At 40.6% G+C, this 19,096-nt stretch overlaps 1 protein-coding gene across 4 annotated transcripts in view; it reads right to left on the bottom strand.

Annotated features, from left to right (window-relative positions):
* LOC147120040 (double-stranded RNA-specific editase 1-like) overlaps positions 1-19,096 on the bottom strand; it is a 365,909-nt gene that overhangs the window by 250,020 nt on the left and 96,793 nt on the right. For 3 of the 4 annotated variants that reach the window (XM_085985544.1, XM_085985545.1, XM_085985548.1), the window contains one exon: positions 1,596-1,640. In XM_085985544.1, coding sequence (XP_085841670.1) covers positions 1,596-1,640 — 45 coding nt within the window. Of the gene's footprint in view, positions 1-1,595; positions 1,641-5,313; positions 5,333-19,096 lie in introns of all 4 variants that reach the window. The other variant, XM_085985547.1, reaches the window with a different exon arrangement.

The following is a 19,096-nucleotide window of genomic DNA, read 5'->3' as shown; positions in this document are numbered from 1 at the left end:
GTGAGGAGGGAGGGAGGGAGGGAGGGAAAAGAGGAGAAAGAGATCAAAGTCCTGAGATGTGGGAGGAATGGGAGTCGTGCCCCGCTAGCTTGCAGGACACATTCAGCAGTAAGTATAATTAATAGATAATGAGACAGGTCGTAATTGTTACTTAATGGATGAAAATAACTGCCCAGAAGAGTTCTATATGCATTACAGAGCAACAGGAAACCACAGGAACCGGAGTAGGCCATTCAACCCTTTGAGCCTGTTCCGCCAGTCAATGAGATCATGGCTGATCTGTATCTTAGCTCCATCCACCCGCCTTGGCTCCATGTCCCTTAAAGTCCTTTGGCTAGCAAAAATCTATCAATCACAGATTTAAAAAGTAGTTCCTAATTTCACTCCTGAATGACCTGGCTCTCTATTAAAACCAGCATTAAATCAAAACTGCAAAGGCAATCACTGAACCTTCTGAAAGAGGGGGCAACAGAAAGGGTGATGCCAGCATTCTTCATCTCTAAAGATGTCACCGCTGTTGTGGTAACTGCAATGAACTACTAGTTCATCATACTTTGGATATGAAGACAAGAGGTTACAAGCTGGATTTGTTTCAGTGCTGCCAAATCTTACCCAATAATGCTCCAATGAGATGGAAAAAACACCTCCACCAAATCCAACATAGACCCACTAACTGAGGGGTTTAAATTCAAAGATTGTTGGCACAGACATATCCAAGCTATGGTAGGCTAGTGATTATGGTATTGGACTAGCAACCCAAATGGCAGAGAGTTCAAATTTTATCACGGAAAGATATGAAATGAAAAAAATCTGATGATTTATTCACTATCACCAGAAAATGACCATAAAAGCTTCCAGATTGTTGGGAAAACCCAACTGGTTCATTAATGTGCTTCAAGAATGAGATGCTGTCACCCTTACCCTCTCTGGCCTACATGTGTCTCTAGTTCCACATGATATGACTGACTTAATGCCCTCAGGGTACCTTAAGATGGGCAATAAATACTGCCTTGCAAGTGTATCCACATCCTAAGAACAAATTTTTTAAAAGGGTACAGTATTTTCCATTTATGCCTAAAGATTGGGCGGGGAAGGTTGTTACATTACTCAACACTTCTACATTTAAAGCTGAACATCACCTTATTAGTGAAGTAATTCTCTTCATCACCAACTCTCCTCCGAATTGTGACCCCTCATTCCTCTGATCAGAATGTTCTATGCTCACTTAAGTTAGCCACCTGAGATGCCATGACATTTTTACCAGTTACGAATTATAGCTGAATTATCTCATTCAAATTCCTTGGTGTTCTTTACAATTATTTATTTAAAATATTCATCCAGAATTAGCTAGTGTACAACATCCCATTGTCAGATTAAAAAGGGAATCAAGATTGACAACGGTGTCAATATAAACCAACTGAGTAATGAAGTACTGTATTATGAAGAACAAAATTCAAGTACTGCAACAGAATAGTCCAAAAGGTGCAACAGTGGTGACTGAACAGGCCATTGCCACAATCCCTCCCAAAGTCCTGGTCCAGCAGATACTTCTCAGACACCAGTTTTGAACTGAAGTATTAATTATTTTGAGATACCTGCTTGGTCCCATTTCTTTCCAAACATATCCTGGGTCCAATAATCTGCAAAGAAAGAGAACAGCCATGTCATAAAATATGGCCTAACAGCATAGCTACCATTACATATTTGAAGGACAGAACCCACAACCATCAGGGATATTTTAAGCTTGATATTTAGGATTTTAAAAATGCAAAACAATTTAAATACAAGGAGCCGAGTTTATTTTCAAGAGTAAGATACATGAGCAGTGCAAAGTTTATTGCGATTAAAGCTGTGTACAACTAAATTCCTTTTTGTCTGCAATAAAACCCAATTAGGGGGTGTGCATGTCTAAACACAGTTAAGAACTGATGAGCAAATAGAGCAAGCAATGATGTATGCACCCACTGAAGAGAAGAACGACAAGTGTCAAGACCATCACGTTCATGATGAAAACAGATTCCACACCTCAATGAGGGGCCAGTGTCTGCACTGCATCACCTTCGCAACAACATTTAATTGCATGATTTTCCACCTGGCATTAGCACTTTTCCATCTTCCTCTTGAATCATGCTGCAGTTGCAAATCTCTGGTCATCAACTCCAAATATGTAAAAATGAAATTAGCAGGGGCAAGAGTTTGTTAATTGCTGCTTTAAATAATGTGTTTATATAGTATTCATTGCATTTGAAAATGTTCCAATGTAAAGAAGAAAATGCACAGAGACACAAGCGAGTAACATTCAGCAACACTTAAGGAAACAAATATTACAAGAAATGAAGGAAGTTTCTAGCTGGACCATACATAAGTGCGTTTAGTGTATAGAATGCAATACAATACAGGAACATGCTGCCCTCTGATATTATATATCGAGGGATGTAGAGAAAAGAATTAAGCGTGAGAGTCTGGGAAGATGGTTTCCCCTTTAGCCCCCAAAGCAATAGCAATCCACCTTCATGAAATAAATGTTACATGAAGTTTAATGTTCCTCACAAGCATGCAGTGTGGGAGGGGATGCTGTGCTGGGCATAGGAAGAGGCAAACTGGAAAGCGCTAAATACTGGAAATCTGTTATCTGCCTCAACGGAACTGCCCTTATGTCAACGAAGCTTCCTGAATAACAGGAAAACAAGAACATTTAGCCCTGGAGTCCTGCAGGCAGAAAAACAACAAAACAATAACTTCGACGACTGAAGTTTACAAGAGGCCAGCGTTCGAGTAATCGAGTCTCAAGGTCTTACTCTCCTCTGCCAAAATCACCCATTATTCCAGGATCAGCCTGGCGACGAACGATAATCCCTGGCACAACACAACACACATTGAGAACTAACTTTCCTTTGCAGTTTTCAAAATAGACAGTTGTTATAAATTTCTATCTTCAAGAACTATGGAGAAATCTAGAGATAGCAATTATCTCTGCAATCAATGCAGATTCCTGCAGCAAATTTAAGCTGCTTTTACACTACAATTGTAACATCCGTGCAAAGTGAAACCACTGTATCAAACTGACACTGTAACACAAATAAAACCTTAATTAGAATGTTACATTTTATTTAAGAAACACTGGGATTAGAAATACTTGATTAGAAACAAAGAAAGAATTTGCATTTATATAACTACTTTCACAAACTCAGGATGGCCTAAAGCGCTTTGCAGCCAATGAAGTACTTTTGAAGTGTAGTCGTTGTACGGTTTGCTTAGTTATGCTCAATATCACTAATTCTACTTACAAATTATGCAAAAATAATTGCCACTTTAAAAAAGAATATAAAATGCGGGGAGCAATGATTTTTAATTAAATAATGCACTGTATATTTTATTAATAACCAGTAAATTAATAAGACTGGGGCGGTTAGTGGGCAAGAGAAAAGGATGGGGGCAGCAGGGAGGGAAGCAGCTGGATGAATGGTCTCTGTCGTGGATGACATTTAGCTACAAAATTACAGAGAGGAAAGGCTGGAGTGGTCAGTGGGAATGCCAAGCGGGTTTTAAACATCCAAGGCAAGAGAAAATACATCTTATTTTCTTCATTAAAACCCATTCTTAACCACGCTAAAAAACTCAGGTGGCAGTTAGTGCCAAGATATTGTTTTTGCAGCTAGAATGTTGTCCAACTTTCTGCGCTGAAATGAGAAGGAAGAAAAAGTAGAGGAGAAAAATTGCATTAAGCTTTTTTGCTCAACTGTTTTATTACAAATTCACCCATAGGGTGGTCATGAAGAGGTTGGATGCTGGTCATTTTTGTTGCACATAACATGAAAAAGTATTAGAAAGACGAACAGGACATTTTAACCAGAACGCTGTATTTCCACAGAAAGTATGGTGCTGATGGCACATTGGGGTACAATGGTTTGCATTTGGACCTACTGCGATATTCCTAATACAGTATTTACTGAACCGTCCACATGCTGGTCATCTCTTCAGGCAGTAGGTGGCACTGCTGCATGCATTAAAAATAACATTTTAGAGCAAGTCTCGTCAACAGAAGTCCATTTAGTCTCAGTTATGAAGAATCAGGACTAACTTCTTTTAAGATCAGAAAGTCAACTGACAAAAGTGAGAACGAATCACACCAGAATAATTAAGCTGAGAGTTACTAGTTCCTCAATGCCAAAGAACAGCATCATCGGCAGAAATAAGAACATAAGAAATAGGAGCAGGAATGGGCCACTTGGCCCCTCGAGCCTGCTCCGCCATTCAATAAGATCATGGCTGATCTTGGGCTCAAAGCCACTTCCCAGCCCACTCCCCATAACCCTTCACTCCCTTATCTTGCAAAAATTTGTCTATCCCCACTTTAAATGTATTTAATGACCCAGCCTCCACAGCTCTCTGGGGCAGAGAATTCCACAAATTTACGACCCTCTGAGAGAAGTTCCTCCTCATCTCAGTTCTAAAAGGGCGACCCTTTATTCTGAGACTGTGCCCCCAAGTTCTAGATTTCCCTATGAGGGGAAACATCCTCTCTGCATCTACCCTGTCGAGCCCCCTCAGTATCTTATATGTGTCAATAAGATCACCTCTCATTCTTCTAAATTCCAATGAGTATAGGCCCAGCCTGTTCAACCTTTCCTCATAAGTCAACCCCCTCATCTCTGGAATTAACCTCGTGAATCGTGTCTGAACTGCCTCCAATGCAAATATATCCTTCCTTAAATAAGGAGAACATAACTGTACACAGTACTCAAGGTGTGGTCTCACCAATACTTTGTACAGTTGTAGCAGGACTTCCCTGCTTTTATACTCCAACCCCCTTAAAATAAAGGCCAACATTCCATTTGCCTTTTTGATTACTTGCTGTACCTACATGCTAACTTTTTGTGTTTCATGCACAAGGACCCCCAGGTCCCTCTGAACTGTAGCATTTTGCAATCTCTCTCCATTTAAATAATAATTTGCTTTTTTATTTTTCCTACCAAAGTGGATAACCTCGCACTTTCCCACATTATACTCCATCTGCCAAATGTTTGCCCACTCACCTAGCCTGTCTATATCCCTTTGCAGATTCTTTGAGTCCTCTGCACAACTTGCTTTCCCAGCCATCTTTATATCATCCGCAAACTTGGCTACATTACACTCGATCCCTTCATCCAAGTCATTAATGTAGATTGTAAATAGTTGGGGCCCCAGCACCGATCCTTGTGGCACCCCACTAGTTACCGTTTGCCAACCAGAAAATGACCAATTTATCCCGACTCTGCTTTCTGTTAATACAATTCATTTTGTTCATGAACATAATCCTGTAAAAATACTCACCATAATCCTTTTCCAACATCTGCACTTGCAAATAATTGTAAAATACAAGACAATGTGACATTGTCATTAATTATTCAAAACTAGTCAATGTTAAGAACACTGGCATTTAACTGTTCATCCACATTTTTGAAGTAAATCACATTCCTTACAGTAGGAGATATTTAGACAAAAAAGTCGATATGAGATCCCATTATACTGGATAGTTTTCTGGTATAGGGCTGAGGACAGGCTCGGGCATGAGCATCTGCACAGACAATCCCCCATATCAAAACAAAAAAGGGAATGCAGACCCCTCTCAATTTATCACAAGATCATACCTCAAAGTGACCACAAGATGGTGTAGATGAGCTTAGGAACCATGTCCACTGCAAACCCATCCTCAGGCAAGGCAAATCCAAACCACCAATTCAATGAACACAGAAGGTCGTAAGAGGGACTTTATATTTTTCAATAGAGCTCTCGAGCACACAAATCGGCTTACATCATAAAAGCATGTAAGTGCATGATTTAGATTACTGCACAAGACTGAGACAGCTGTGACAACTGGACAGCCTGATCCCACAGCTTCTACAAGTGAATCACACTTGCAAATATCTTAAGCACAAAGTAAGGAGAGTGTGATACTCAGAGCAATACCCCAAATTATCTCAGCACGAAGAAAGAGCAGATAAATTCACAAGTGGCAATGTGAGTCATGAAAATCTCGAGAGGTTAGTAAACCAGATATCCCACTGCTACCACTGTGTATTCTAATTACTTCACACAATAAAACTAAAAACTTAAAATATGTTTTATTTGGGGATACTTAAATATAACTGACAATGAATTATTCATGACTAATTACAAGCAGTTAGCTGCATGTTTATCTAAAATTTTCTACTCAAATATAACTGCCACCTGGTTTGGTTATTTTTTTATTTTATTTTTTATATTCATTCTTGGGATATGTGAGTCACTAGCAAAACCAGCATTTATTGCCTATGCCTAGTTACCCCGAGAAGGTGGTGACGAGCCTTCTTGACTCGCTGCAGTCCATGCGGTGAAAGTGCTCCCACAGTGCTGCTGGGTTGGGAGTTCCAGGATTTTGACTCCGCAACCATGAAAGAACGGCGATACATGTCCAAGTCGACCCTCATGTACAATACCGAATATAAATAGGAAGGGATAGGAAAGGATTTTATTGATCCATGAGTGCAATACAGAATCAAACCCAACTAATCTTAACAGATTGAATTTGACAAACTTATTGTTAAAATAAACACAATGTGAACAGAAATCAATAGTTACTTGGTGCACGTGCAAAATTCTCATCAATAAGGTCTGCCCCGCCAATGGTTACAATCTTTTTTATTCTAAACTGAAAGATTTGAAGCTTTACAAAGGTAGATCAGAAAACTCGAATTGAATCTGATTCTAACTTTAAACAAACCGCATACAGCCCACAGGATGACCTCGAGAACAAACAAGAATCAATTACTCAATGGTTAAAACATTTTAATGCTTCATCGATGTACTGTCATTTTGAGGTTACACTTTAGAGATATCTTTTGAGAGAGTCACAAAATGGAAAACATGTACTATATACAGAATAAAAGATAAAAAGGCGACTTCATTAATGTATGCAGCCCCAAGATTGTTTCAGAGGACAATGTATAGAATTAACAGGGCTCCAAATGCTTGTACAAGCAAAATTCCAGCCATGCCCTAATCACTTCAGTTAATGGCCTTAATTTCTGAAAACATCTGTGCAGGGAGGAGGTTGTTTATAGCAAACAAATAGGTGGCAGATTTGCATCAACATGTATGAAGTGTAAACCAACAGGGAAATCACTTAATTCAATACAACAAAATGCAGATTTCAAACATATTTGGAAACAGAAGACAAGAATGGAACATGATTATTCTGTACGAGTGGGTGCTTTAGTTCAAAACCTTGGTGTCGTACTTGACCCCAAGACCACATAACCGCTTCATCACCAACACCGCCTACTTCAACCTTGGTAACATCGCCCGTCTCCGCCCCTGCCTCAGCCGGTCTGCTGCTGAAACCCTCATCCATGCCTTTGTCACCTCCAGACTTGACTATTCCAACACTCTCCTGGCCGGCCTCCCATCTTCCACCCTAAACTTGAGCTCATCCAAAACTCTGCTGCCCATATCCTAACTCGCACCGAGTGCCATGCACCATTCTTCCCTGTGCTCACTGACCTACACTGGCTACCAGACCGGCAACGTCTCAATTTAAAAATTCCCATCCTTGTTTTCAAATCATTCAATGGCATCGCCCCTCCCTATCTCTGTAACCTCCTCCAGCCCGACAACATGCCGAGATCCCTGCATCCCCGATTTTAATTGCTCCACCATTGGCGACCGTGCCTTCAACTGCCTAGACCCCAAGCTCCGGAATTCTCTCCCTAAACCTCTCCATCTCTCCACCTCTTTCTCCTCCTTTACGACACACCTTAAAACCTACCTTATTGACCAAGCTTTTGGCTAAATGTCCTAATATCTCCTTATGTAGCTCGGTAGCAAATTTTGTTTGATAATACCCGTGAAGCACCTTGGGATGTTTTAAAGGTGCTATATAAATGCAAGTAGTTTTTGTTGTTGTTTTATGCACACACACACACAAAAGGTATGTACATACATTCACAGGTTTAAGTGTGCAGCCCTTTATCAAGGTACCAATTTTATTTCTTCAAAGAAGGAATTCTATCTTCCGTGCAGTTTTTGCTCTATACCAGATATGGTTGCATGAAAGTAACACCTTGTGTCCCTCAACTCCCATGTCTGCCTCAAACATACCATGGTCAGGTGTGGGACATCTTTCCCGCATCTACAGTGACCACAAAAACAATGGTCTCATCTTACTGCTGCATTTTGTCTCCTCGACCATGCCACAGAAAAGCTCTTTCTCTGCTACATTTAATACAACCAACCTCGCTATCCATGCCTGCTGTGCTGTGTGGATACGGGCTGAAGGAGTAGCTTGCCAGTTGGCCAGCATCGTGCTTCCAACTCTGCACACTGGTTTCCTGGCACTCGTGAAGCTACAAGGTTGACCTACCTTTCTAACTGGCAACAGTAGAAGTTTTCTCGTACTACAAGTTGTCATAATTCATCCACTCTCTTCGTTGAGAAAAGGGGGTGGGCGGGACACACGAGACAGGCCCCAAAAAAATGTTCCGTGTAAAGTTTGTGGTCGCCTTCAAGACAAACGGTTAGCATACGTACCTGACATTAGCACCATGTTAAATGTGAACGTTCTTCCAAATTATAACATTTCTAATATAAATTCAAGAAATCCTGTTTTTTTAAGGTATGCTTTAAGTTGTGCACTAAAATTCAAGCGCAGTTGCAGTAGTTTTTTTAAAGTGCAAACACATAAAAGAACAGCTGCTGAAGCTCACCACAAAAGTCCAGGGATAGAATCAGGATGGAACATAGGAACAGGAGTCGGCCATTCAGCCTGTTTTGCTATTCAATAAGATTATGCCCTATTGTTCTGGATTTCTCTACCAGAGGAAATAGTTTTGCTGTATACACACGATCAAATCCCTTTATCCTTTTAAACACCTCGATTAGATCACCCTTCAACCTTCCAAACTTAAGAGAACGCAAGCCATGTTAATTCAACCCATCCTCATAATTTATCCTGCTAAAGACATCACGAAGTAATAAAAAGTAGTCTAGTAAAGGGGTTTGGGCAGTGTAGGACTATTCAATCTTCATTCTATTTAATGTTGAACTTTACAATAATGCCTAGATATTTATCCAATTGGGATGCTGTGTATCCCAAAATGGCCCGAATCTTCCAACAAATGGAAAACTCCTCTGGTCCTCAAAAGGGTCAGCAGCAAAAAGCACGTAGCATGTAATACTTGACTGCAACTGGTTTGACTGAACAAGGATTAGTCTCATCACTACTTCATCAGTGCATTCTGAATTTCTAATTCAGCCTCAGGTCAGATGCAAGGTCTGGTAACACCATTGCTCAAGTTCAACTGATGTGATCTTTCACATTTACAAACAACAATGAGATTAGAGTCCTCAGACAACCACAGCAGGCATGGATAGCGAGGTTGGTTGTATTAAATGTAGATTTGAAACAAGATTTAGGCTGAGCTAAACAAAGTATCTTCAGAACTTACAGGTATTTCCATCAGTTTAAAAGAGAAGGGATATTTGTCATTCAACCCTTCTGCCCAGGACCAGATGAGCTGAACAGTTACTGATCCCATTCTCACCGGATACTCTCTGAATACAGGAAGGGAAGGACTATGTTACAGCTTGCCATGAACAGAGGGACAACCAGTAAACTAAGAAATGAATATATATAAATAATGCGAATGTATATTTATACACTCAGGGATATACCTGTTTATACACTGTATGAATAGAACTGCGTTTATGTGCTCAACCATAAATGTATTTTGATGCTTTGGCAACATAAGATGTAACTTATCATGCCAATAAAGCGATTTGAATTGTGAATTGTGAATTGATTAGCAGTCTGGAGATGCAGTTTCACTTCTACTTACACTGGAAATAATACAGCAAAAACGTCAGATCAAGATTTGAAGGTATTGAAGAGTTTAGGTAGACAAAGGGGATACCTACTTGTTTATCATCATCATCTTCTTAGGCCGTCCCTTGGAACCGAGGATGACTTGCTTCCACATTAAAAATGAGTTCTCGGGTGACTGATGAGTCCAATGCGGGACCTACAGTCTCTGTCACAGGTGGGGCAGACGGTGGTTGAAGGGGCAGGTGGGTGGGGGTGCTTGGGTTGACGTGCGCTCCTTGCGCTTGGCTTCAGCTTGCTGCTGGCGAAGTATTCGGCGCCTTCCCGGATGCTTCTCCTCCATTTTGTGCGGTCTTGGGCCAGGGATTCCCAGGTGCCAGTGTTTATAACAAGCTGCCAATGCTCAAGGCCATCTTGTTCAATAATGCACCCACCACAAGAATTGAAATACATGTTTGTAACGGTACATAAAGAGCTCCAAATACCTCTTTTGGGTTCCTGTACTTTTAAAAATCAAAATAACCTTCACTTCATTCCCTAGAGACAAGAGGGTCATACCATCTCTTCAGCCGGTCAATGACAAGGTTATGCGGTCGCCATGATATCTCTCTCCCAAGTCACCATTATTACAGAGCAGTATGCAACAAAAGATGTTCAAAGTACTCCCAGGAAGCTTCAGACACCAAATGAGAACCTCACCCAAATTAGTTTAAATGCCAGTGTCTCTCCAAAACCCACATACTTTGGATTCCTCCCACAACTCTGAGGATCTGGATGTCCATTTATTTATTGAATTTTTAAAATCACTTAGATCCACAATGACAAATGGTTGCTCAGATATTGCATGGTACTGAAATCTTGCGTATCGTCAATCTAGAAACAATTACAATTCTCCATTTAAAACATTTCTCTTTTTATATGAGCTGAACTTCTGGAAATTGTAGCTCAATGCGAGCATCCTAGCCCAATCCAACCTGGTCAATCGATCGGTTGTTGCAGTGCGTTGGAGGGATTGGGGGGTGGGGGGGGGGGGGGTGGGGGGGGGAAACGGACAACACTTTTTTTTAATACCGAATCATAGCTCATCACAATTGTTTTAGTTGTCCCTTTATGTTGGGGGCTTACTTAGTAAGAAAGGATCAGATGACAACTGCTGCTTTTTGCTTCATAACAAGGATTGTTGCCTTCACCACAGCAATCTGTGTGATCATCCGGAATAAGATCAAAGAGATTCAAAATTCTGTTGCTATCACATCTTCAACAAAGGAAGTCAGTCAAGCATACACATTTTAATCATGCACAAAAGGTTTACAAACAGGACGAGTCATTGGAATAACAGATTATCTGGCAACAAACACTGCAGGATATTGAGTTTGCTTCGCTGCTAAGTAATCTGGAATCTTCCTGCATCTCCCACCAGATAATTACTAAGCAAATGGAACACAACATCAAGAACTTGCAAATACGCACAGCTCAGAAACCAAGGCACCTCCTGCAAGACACAACGGCACCGGAACCAAATTTGCCCCAGACTCATGCTGTAGACCAAGGATGTTCAAGGTTTTTGTCCTTGTGCGTCATATAGAGACAGAGCCTCAGAGGCCAAAAAACAAGTTTAAATCCATATTCTCAATAATTTTACATTTTGTTGTCCCGAATTCACTATCTATTGAGCGAATAAGTAGTCAGCTCAACAACAGTTCAACAATTATGGTTCAGAGAGTCAAATGTCGGTCACTCAGTAAGTTGCATACATTCAGTACTTTATTGGTTAACGAGTTGTTTGAATAACTTACAAGGAAAATGACACATGGCTCACACTTCCCTGTGTGCTAGCTTAAAACAATATTACCCATTTGAAAGTTTATCAGCCTTCGCGCTGGTGTCCTACAAGAAGTCCTGGACTTGTGGCTCCTCCCTTCGAGTGTGATTCCTAGGTTCTTGCTGCTAAACTAGCTCTTGGCTCCCTTCTTTTATATATCTATAATATTTTTACTACCTATGTGCCGCCTCACCAATAAGACCATTTGCACAAGGTTGCTCTAATCAGTCATGAGACCTCTTTACAGTTAGCTCACAGCTTCTGTGATCATAACAGAATGGTCAAGGCGTGCCGTGTGCAGATTCGGACATTTTGTCTGAGATGTGTCCACCCTTAGCCAATCGGTATCCTTGGTTGTTTAGGGAATTCCAGAGGTCCCTTATTATGTGATTTGCAACTGCTCACCCATTAGACTAGATTGTCACCCTTATCTTGAGTTAATTATTGTCAGACACTAACACAATACAGAAACACACTCAGAACCAAAAAAGAGCAATATATTAAGAATACACTCAGCTCCATGGAGGAATCCATTGATTCCAATTGTTTCTGGGAAAACTTGAAAACACTACACAAAAAACAACACGACGATTTGGCCATTCAAAATGGGGACACATGGGTAAACCACTTTGAAAAATTATACCAGAAAAACACACTAAGACCAGAGCAACACCAAATATCCAAAAAACTGGAAAAGCTAGAAATGGCCATAAAAGATAACCAAAACCCGCTGGACGCCATAATAACAGAAAAAGAACTTCTTGAAAAACTCAAGGACCTGCGACCAGGAAAAGCCTGCGGGACAGACGGCATACTAAACGAGATGATTAAACACACAGACAACAAAATGAAACTGGCTATCCTAAAACTCTTCAACTTGGTTCTGAGTGTCGGTTATTTCCCTGATATCTGGAACAAAGGACTCATAACGCCCATATACAAAAGTGGGGACAAAATCGACCCAAACAACTATCGAGGCATCTGTGTAAACAGTAACCTGGGGAAGGTATTCTGTAGCATCATAAACAAAAGACTTATAAACTTCCTTGAGGAGCACAATGTCTTGAGTAAAAGCCAAATTGGATTCCTGCCAAACTATAGAACATCCGATCATATCTTCACCCTACAGACCCTAATTGACAAACACGTTCACCATAACAAAAGCAAAATCTACGCATGCTTTGTAGATTTCCAGAAGGCTTTCGACTCCATCTGGCATGACGGTTTATTCCTGAAACTTATCGAAAGTGGGGTAGGAGGGAAAACATATGATGTAATTAAATCAATGTATACAAACAACAAATGTGCAGTTAAAATTGGAGACAAACAAACAAAATACTTCCCACAGGGGCGGGGGGTGACGCAGGGCTCGCCAATCTCACCGACACTCTTTAATATTTACATTAATGGATTGGCAAAACTACTTGAACAATCTACAGCACCTGGCCTCACCCTATATGAATCCAAGGTTAAATTCCTCCTCTATGCAGACGACCTGGTTCTGCTGTCACCTACTAAAGAGGGGCTACAGCAAAACCTGGACCTGCTGGAGTCGTACTGCCAGACTTGGGCCCTGACAATAAATCCCCAAAAAACCAAAGTCCTTGTGTTCCAGCAAAGATCCAAACATCAGGGACCCAAAATAAATTTCACAGTAGGAACAACCAAAATTGAACAAACCACTAACTACACATACTTGGGCTTAAAAATCAGTTCTACGGGAAACTTCAAACTGGCTGTGAATGAACTGAAAGAGAAAGCAAGAAGGGCTTTCTATGCCATCAAAAAATCAATCCAAATAGAAATCCCAATTAGCATTTGGCTCAAAATTTTCAAATCAGTAATTGAACCAATTGCACTCTATGGCAGTGAGGTATGGGGACCGCTAACTCAACAAGAATTTGCAAAATGGGACAAACACCCAATTGAGATCCTACATGCAGAATTCTGTAAAAGTATCCTCCGGACTCAAAGGAAAACAGTAAACAATGCATGCAGGGCGGAACTAGGCCAATATCCATTAATAATCACTATCCAAAAAAGAGCCACCAAATTTTGGAATCACCTACAAATGAGCAATCCCCAATGCTATCACTACGACGCCCTGAAATGCCAAGAGCTGACCATAAAGAAGAATACCCTCAGTCAACTAGTCCTGGGACTCAGTGAAGTAACTACTAACAATACCCAGCCCCAGGACAGTGACAGGGTAACACAAAGAATTCGACCCAACACAATCGTCGCTAAGCAAAAGGAAAAATATCTGACATATTGGGCAGAAACAACAAAAACCCAAAGCAAACTCAATTGCTACTTGGCCCTAAACAGACAATACAACATAGCTGATTACCTGACCATGGTAAAGGATAACAAACTGAGAAGAACCTTGACAAGGTACAGACTTAGCGAACATAGCCTAGCGATCGAAAAAGGCAGACACAGGCAGACCAGGCTGCCAAGAGAGGACAGGATATGCTCTCACTGCAGTCAGGGAGTGGTGGAGACAGAGATGCACTTCCTCACAGCTTGTGGAAAATATCAGGGCATCAGGGAGAATTTCTACCAAAAATTCTCACAAATATGCCCTGATTTCAGAAATCTGAATGACAACCAAAAGCTCCCATTCCTACTGGGAGAGGAGAGAAGCTGTATAACACTGGCGGCACACTATGTTACAGCTTGCCATGAACAGAGGGACAACCAGTAAACTAAGAAAAGAATATATATAAACAACGCGAATGTATATTTATACACTCAGGGATATACCTGTTTATACACTGTATGAATGGAACCGCGTTTATGTGTTCAACCATAAATGTATTTTGATGCTTTGGCAACATAAGATGTACCTTATCATGCCAATAAAGCGATTTGTATTGTATTGTATTGTAATTATTGTTGTAGACTCGATCATCCTGCAAGCTTGTCATCTCTTGCAGGCCTGTTAACTATGTTATTTGAGTAGCCCTAGGCCCCCAGCTTCAAGGTTTTGTTTATTTGAGATCTCACTGTGGCTGCAGTTTTCGCAGTCCTCGACCATTTTCTAAAGGCAACCATTTTACACAATTCACCAGTTCATATTTCTACGCATTTCAAATTGCTGGTACCAATGGATCTTGGCTGTCAAATGTAGGATTTATTCAACAACGAGGCAAGAGTTCTGGCCTTTCTAAATATCCAGGCCCCAAAATTCAAACAGGGCAAACCAGCAAGAAATGTAGGTGAAAATGGAATGGAGGTGCCTGAGCTTTAAAAACTAGATTCCATGGGCTGGGTATTTTTACATGGCCCCCAAGCTGTAGACTCTTTTCCCAATGTGAAATGGTTCCTTTAAATGCATCATGCTTAATTTTTTAATTTAAAAAGGTGGGCAATTAAACACTCAGTTCTGACGAAAGGTCATCAACCTGAAACATTAACTCTGTTTCTCTCTCTCCAGATGCGGCCTGACCTGCTGAGTATTTCCAGCATTTTCTGTTTTTATTTCAGATTTCCAGCATCCGCAGTATCTTGCTTTTGTACTCGGTAATTATCCTAGCATACAACCCCTTCCTTTAAGTTTGAACAGGATTAATGTTACTGTTTCAAGAGTTTGGTAGATCCTGCTTGTGCTCCCTCTCCAAATGGCAGTGACTCACACCACCCGAAGCGCTTCATAGCTTTGCAGAAATAGCTATTTTTCATTGTGTGATCCATTGCGTGAAGCAAGTTTCAACAGACTAAGTGATTGTGGAGACTATCAGAAGGATCCTACCCTCACACGGCAGTAACACACATTTATTTTAAATGGATCAAAAATGGAAGCTTCCCTTATTAGCCCAGTGGGTGGATGAGACAAACTGTAGGCCCCCCTCCATTGTCACACTATCTAATATCAGCTAACGAGAAGCTCATGGATCACAGTTTTACTGCCACAAGTGTTAACCTGAGAATGAAAACAGAGTATGGTTTTAACCACAGAAGGAAACCAGACAAGATCACAGATTGTGCAAAAGAGGCCTTTGGATAATTAAGGAAAAACATATGAAGCAGTACTTTTTGTCCAAAAATGACAGAGAGAATGGATTAATTAGGTAGCAAGAAGTTTACTGCCTGACAGCACTTGCACCAAACCAAGAAATCACTAATGACTCGAGGGGAGTCACTTTCCATCTTTGGCAAGTGAAAGACAAGCATTTACCGTGCAAGTAACATCAGAACATTTTTCCTGACATCATCAATCCCTCAGCGCACATTTTTGCTGATTTCTTGCTGCAATTGATACTTTGTGGCCTTTTCCCTATTGCAGTGATGAGCTTGAACCAAAAGGTTTATTTCACTCATTTTGAGGATTGAATTTCTCATATTTAAGTTTACACAATAGTACTTATCATGGGGGGGGGGAAATCTTACTGGCAAAATATGAATTTAGTTTAATGTTTTCCAGGATTGCTTCATGTGCTCATCGTCAACCTCACCACAGATCAGTAGTTTCTGTATTACTGTTAAGTTGACTTAGTTTGGAACCACCAAATCTCGAAATGCATTTGAAAAAGCTCAGAAATCAGCCACCTCTTCATTCTCAAATTCAATTTAATTTTAATTCAATTCAATTTTATTTGTCATACATGCAGCAGACGTGTGTACTGCACAATGAAATGTTGATTTTTACAAGTCCTCCCAACATTGGAATAAATATAGCATAACAATGATAAAAATACTAATAGAAATACAGTAATAATAAATAAAACAACAGTAATAAATAATAATAAATTATTCGTTCATGAGTCTTATGGCCTGGGGGTAGAAGCTGTTTCGAAACCTGCTGGTACGAGGCCGTATGCTTCGGGATCTCTTACCGGACGGGAGCAGGGCGAAGAGGTTGTGGCTGGGGTGGCTCGCGTCTTTAATGATTCTTAGGGCCTTCCTCCGGCACCCCTCGGGGTAGATATCCTGCACAGCAGGTAGTTTAATTCCTATAGTGTGTTGTGCAGCTTTCACCACCATCTGTAGAGCCTTGCGGTCTATGGCGGTGCAGTTGCCATACCAGGTAGTGATGCAGCCGGACAGGATACTCTCGATGGTGCACCAAGTGCACAACGAGATCTACGGCACCCACAATGGGTACTTTTAAAAGTAAAATACACAACAAAGGGTGACCTTCCTAGTTGAACAGTTACTGTTCAAGATTCCTTTAGATATCTATTTTACTAGTCATATTTGGTCCAATTAACCTAGTACTTTCTTACTGGGGAAAGAAGGAGCTGTTCCGTTGGGATACTGGGGAAAGAGGGAGCTGTTCCGTTGGGGCGGGCTCCACTTAAACCGGGCTGGAACCAGTGTCCTAGCAAATCGAATAACTAGGGCAGTAGACAGGGCTTTAAACTAATGAAGTGGGAGGGTTCAGGAAAGATTAAATTTAAAAGCAGCAAGAGAAATGTCAAGGCTCTAGAGCAGAGTAGAGTTTTGGATAAAAATAAGCAGAGTGGTTCAGGAAGGGGCAGAGAGAGTAACAAAGGTAATTGGGTATCAGTGACTAAGGTGACATCAGGGAAAAATAGAAAAAAAAGTCAAAGCTAAAGGCACTATATCTGAATGCGCGAAGGATTCGCAACAAAATAGGTGAATTAATAGCTCAGATAGAAATAGGTTTGATCTAATAGCCAATAACTTTTAGAAGAGATAGGCAAAATGGAAAAGGAGGAGGGGATGCGCTGATAATAAAGGATGAGATAAAGACAGTAAAGAGAAAGGATCTTAGCTCCAAAAATCAAGTAGTAATCAGTTTGGGTGGAGTTAAGAAATGGCATGGGGCAGAAAACATTGATGGGAACTATTTATAGGCCCCCAAACAGTAGTTGTAATGCAGGGCAGAGTATAAATCAGGAAATTAGAGGCGCATGTAACAAGGGTAATACAGTAATCATGGGGGACTTTAATCCACATATAGACTGTACAAACCAAATTTGCAGTAATAGTGTGGAGGATGAATTCATGGAATGTATACAAGATAGTTTTCTAGATCAGTATGTTGAGGAACCAACTAGGGAACAGGCTATTTTAGATTGAGTATTGTGCAATGAGAAAGGGTTAATTAATAACCTTGCAGTAAAGGGGCCTTTAGAGAAGAGTGACCATAACAGTTTGAAAGTGACTTAGTTAAGTCCGAAACTAGGGTCTTAAATCTAAACAAAGCAAACTGCGTAGGTATGAGGAGTGAGTTGGCGAAGGTAGATTGGGAAACTACATTAAAAGGTATGACAGTGGACGAGCAATGGTTAGCATTTAAAGAAGAATACATAATTTACAACAAATATACATTCCTTTAAGCCACAAAAAACCCACAGGAAAGGTGGTCCAACTGTGGCTAACAAGAGAAGTTAAAGATAGTATTAGATCAAAGGAAGAGGCTTATAATGTTGCCAAAGAAAGTAAGCATGAGGATTGGGAGAATTTTAGAATTAAACAAAGGAGGGCCAAGAAATTGATAGAGAAAATAGAATGAGAGTAAACTAGCAAGAGACATAAAAACAGACTGTAAAAGCTTCTATAGGTAAGTAAAAAGGAAAAGATTAGCGAACGTAAACGTGGGCCTCTTACAGGCTGAGACAGGAGAAATTATAATGGGGAATAAGGAAATGGCAGAGAAATTAAACAAATACTTTGTGTCTGTCTTCAGAGAAGCAGCAGCAAAAAACACTCCCGGAAATAGTGGAGAACCAAGGGAATGAGGAACTGAAAGAAGTTAGCATTAGTAAAAACATAGTACTGGAGAAATTAATGGGACTGAAAGCCGATAAATCCCCTGGACCTGATAGCCTACATCCTAGGGTTTTGAAAGAGGTGGCTAATGAGATAGTGGATACATTGGTTGTCATCTTCCAAAATTCCATAGATTCTAGAACAGTTCCCACAGGTTGGAAGGTAACAAATGTAACATCACTATTTAAGAAAGGAGAGAGAAAACGGGGAATTACAGACCAGTTCGCCTGACATCAGTGGTAGGGAAAATGCTAGAATCTATTATTAAGGACGTGGTAACAGGGCACTTAGAAAATAATAGGGTTGGGCAGAGTCAACACGGATTTATGAAAGGGAAATTGTGTTTGACGAATCTGTTGAGTTTTTTGAGGTTGTAGCTAGCAGAATAGATAAGGGGGAACCAGTGGATGTGGTGTATTTGGATTTTCAGAAGGCATTCAATAAGGTGCCATACAAGAGGTTATTAAACAAAATTATGGCTCATGGGATTGGGGGTAATATACTAGCATGGATTGAGGATTGGTTGACGGACAGAAAACAGAGAGTGGGAATAAGTGGGTCATTTTCGGGTTGGCAGGCTGTAACTAATGGGGTACCACAAGGATCAGTGCTGGGGCCTCAGCGATTCACAATCCAGATCAATGATTTGGATGAGGGGACCAAATGTAATATATCCAAGTTTGTTGATGATACAA

This window comes from Somniosus microcephalus, chromosome 4 (genome assembly GCF_052327205.1).
Source record: "Somniosus microcephalus isolate GS21.2 chromosome 4, FLI_Smic_1.0, whole genome shotgun sequence".
Taxonomy (NCBI): Eukaryota; Metazoa; Chordata; class Chondrichthyes; order Squaliformes; family Somniosidae; genus Somniosus; species Somniosus microcephalus.
This window is presented reverse-complemented; position numbering and strand designations above follow the sequence as displayed.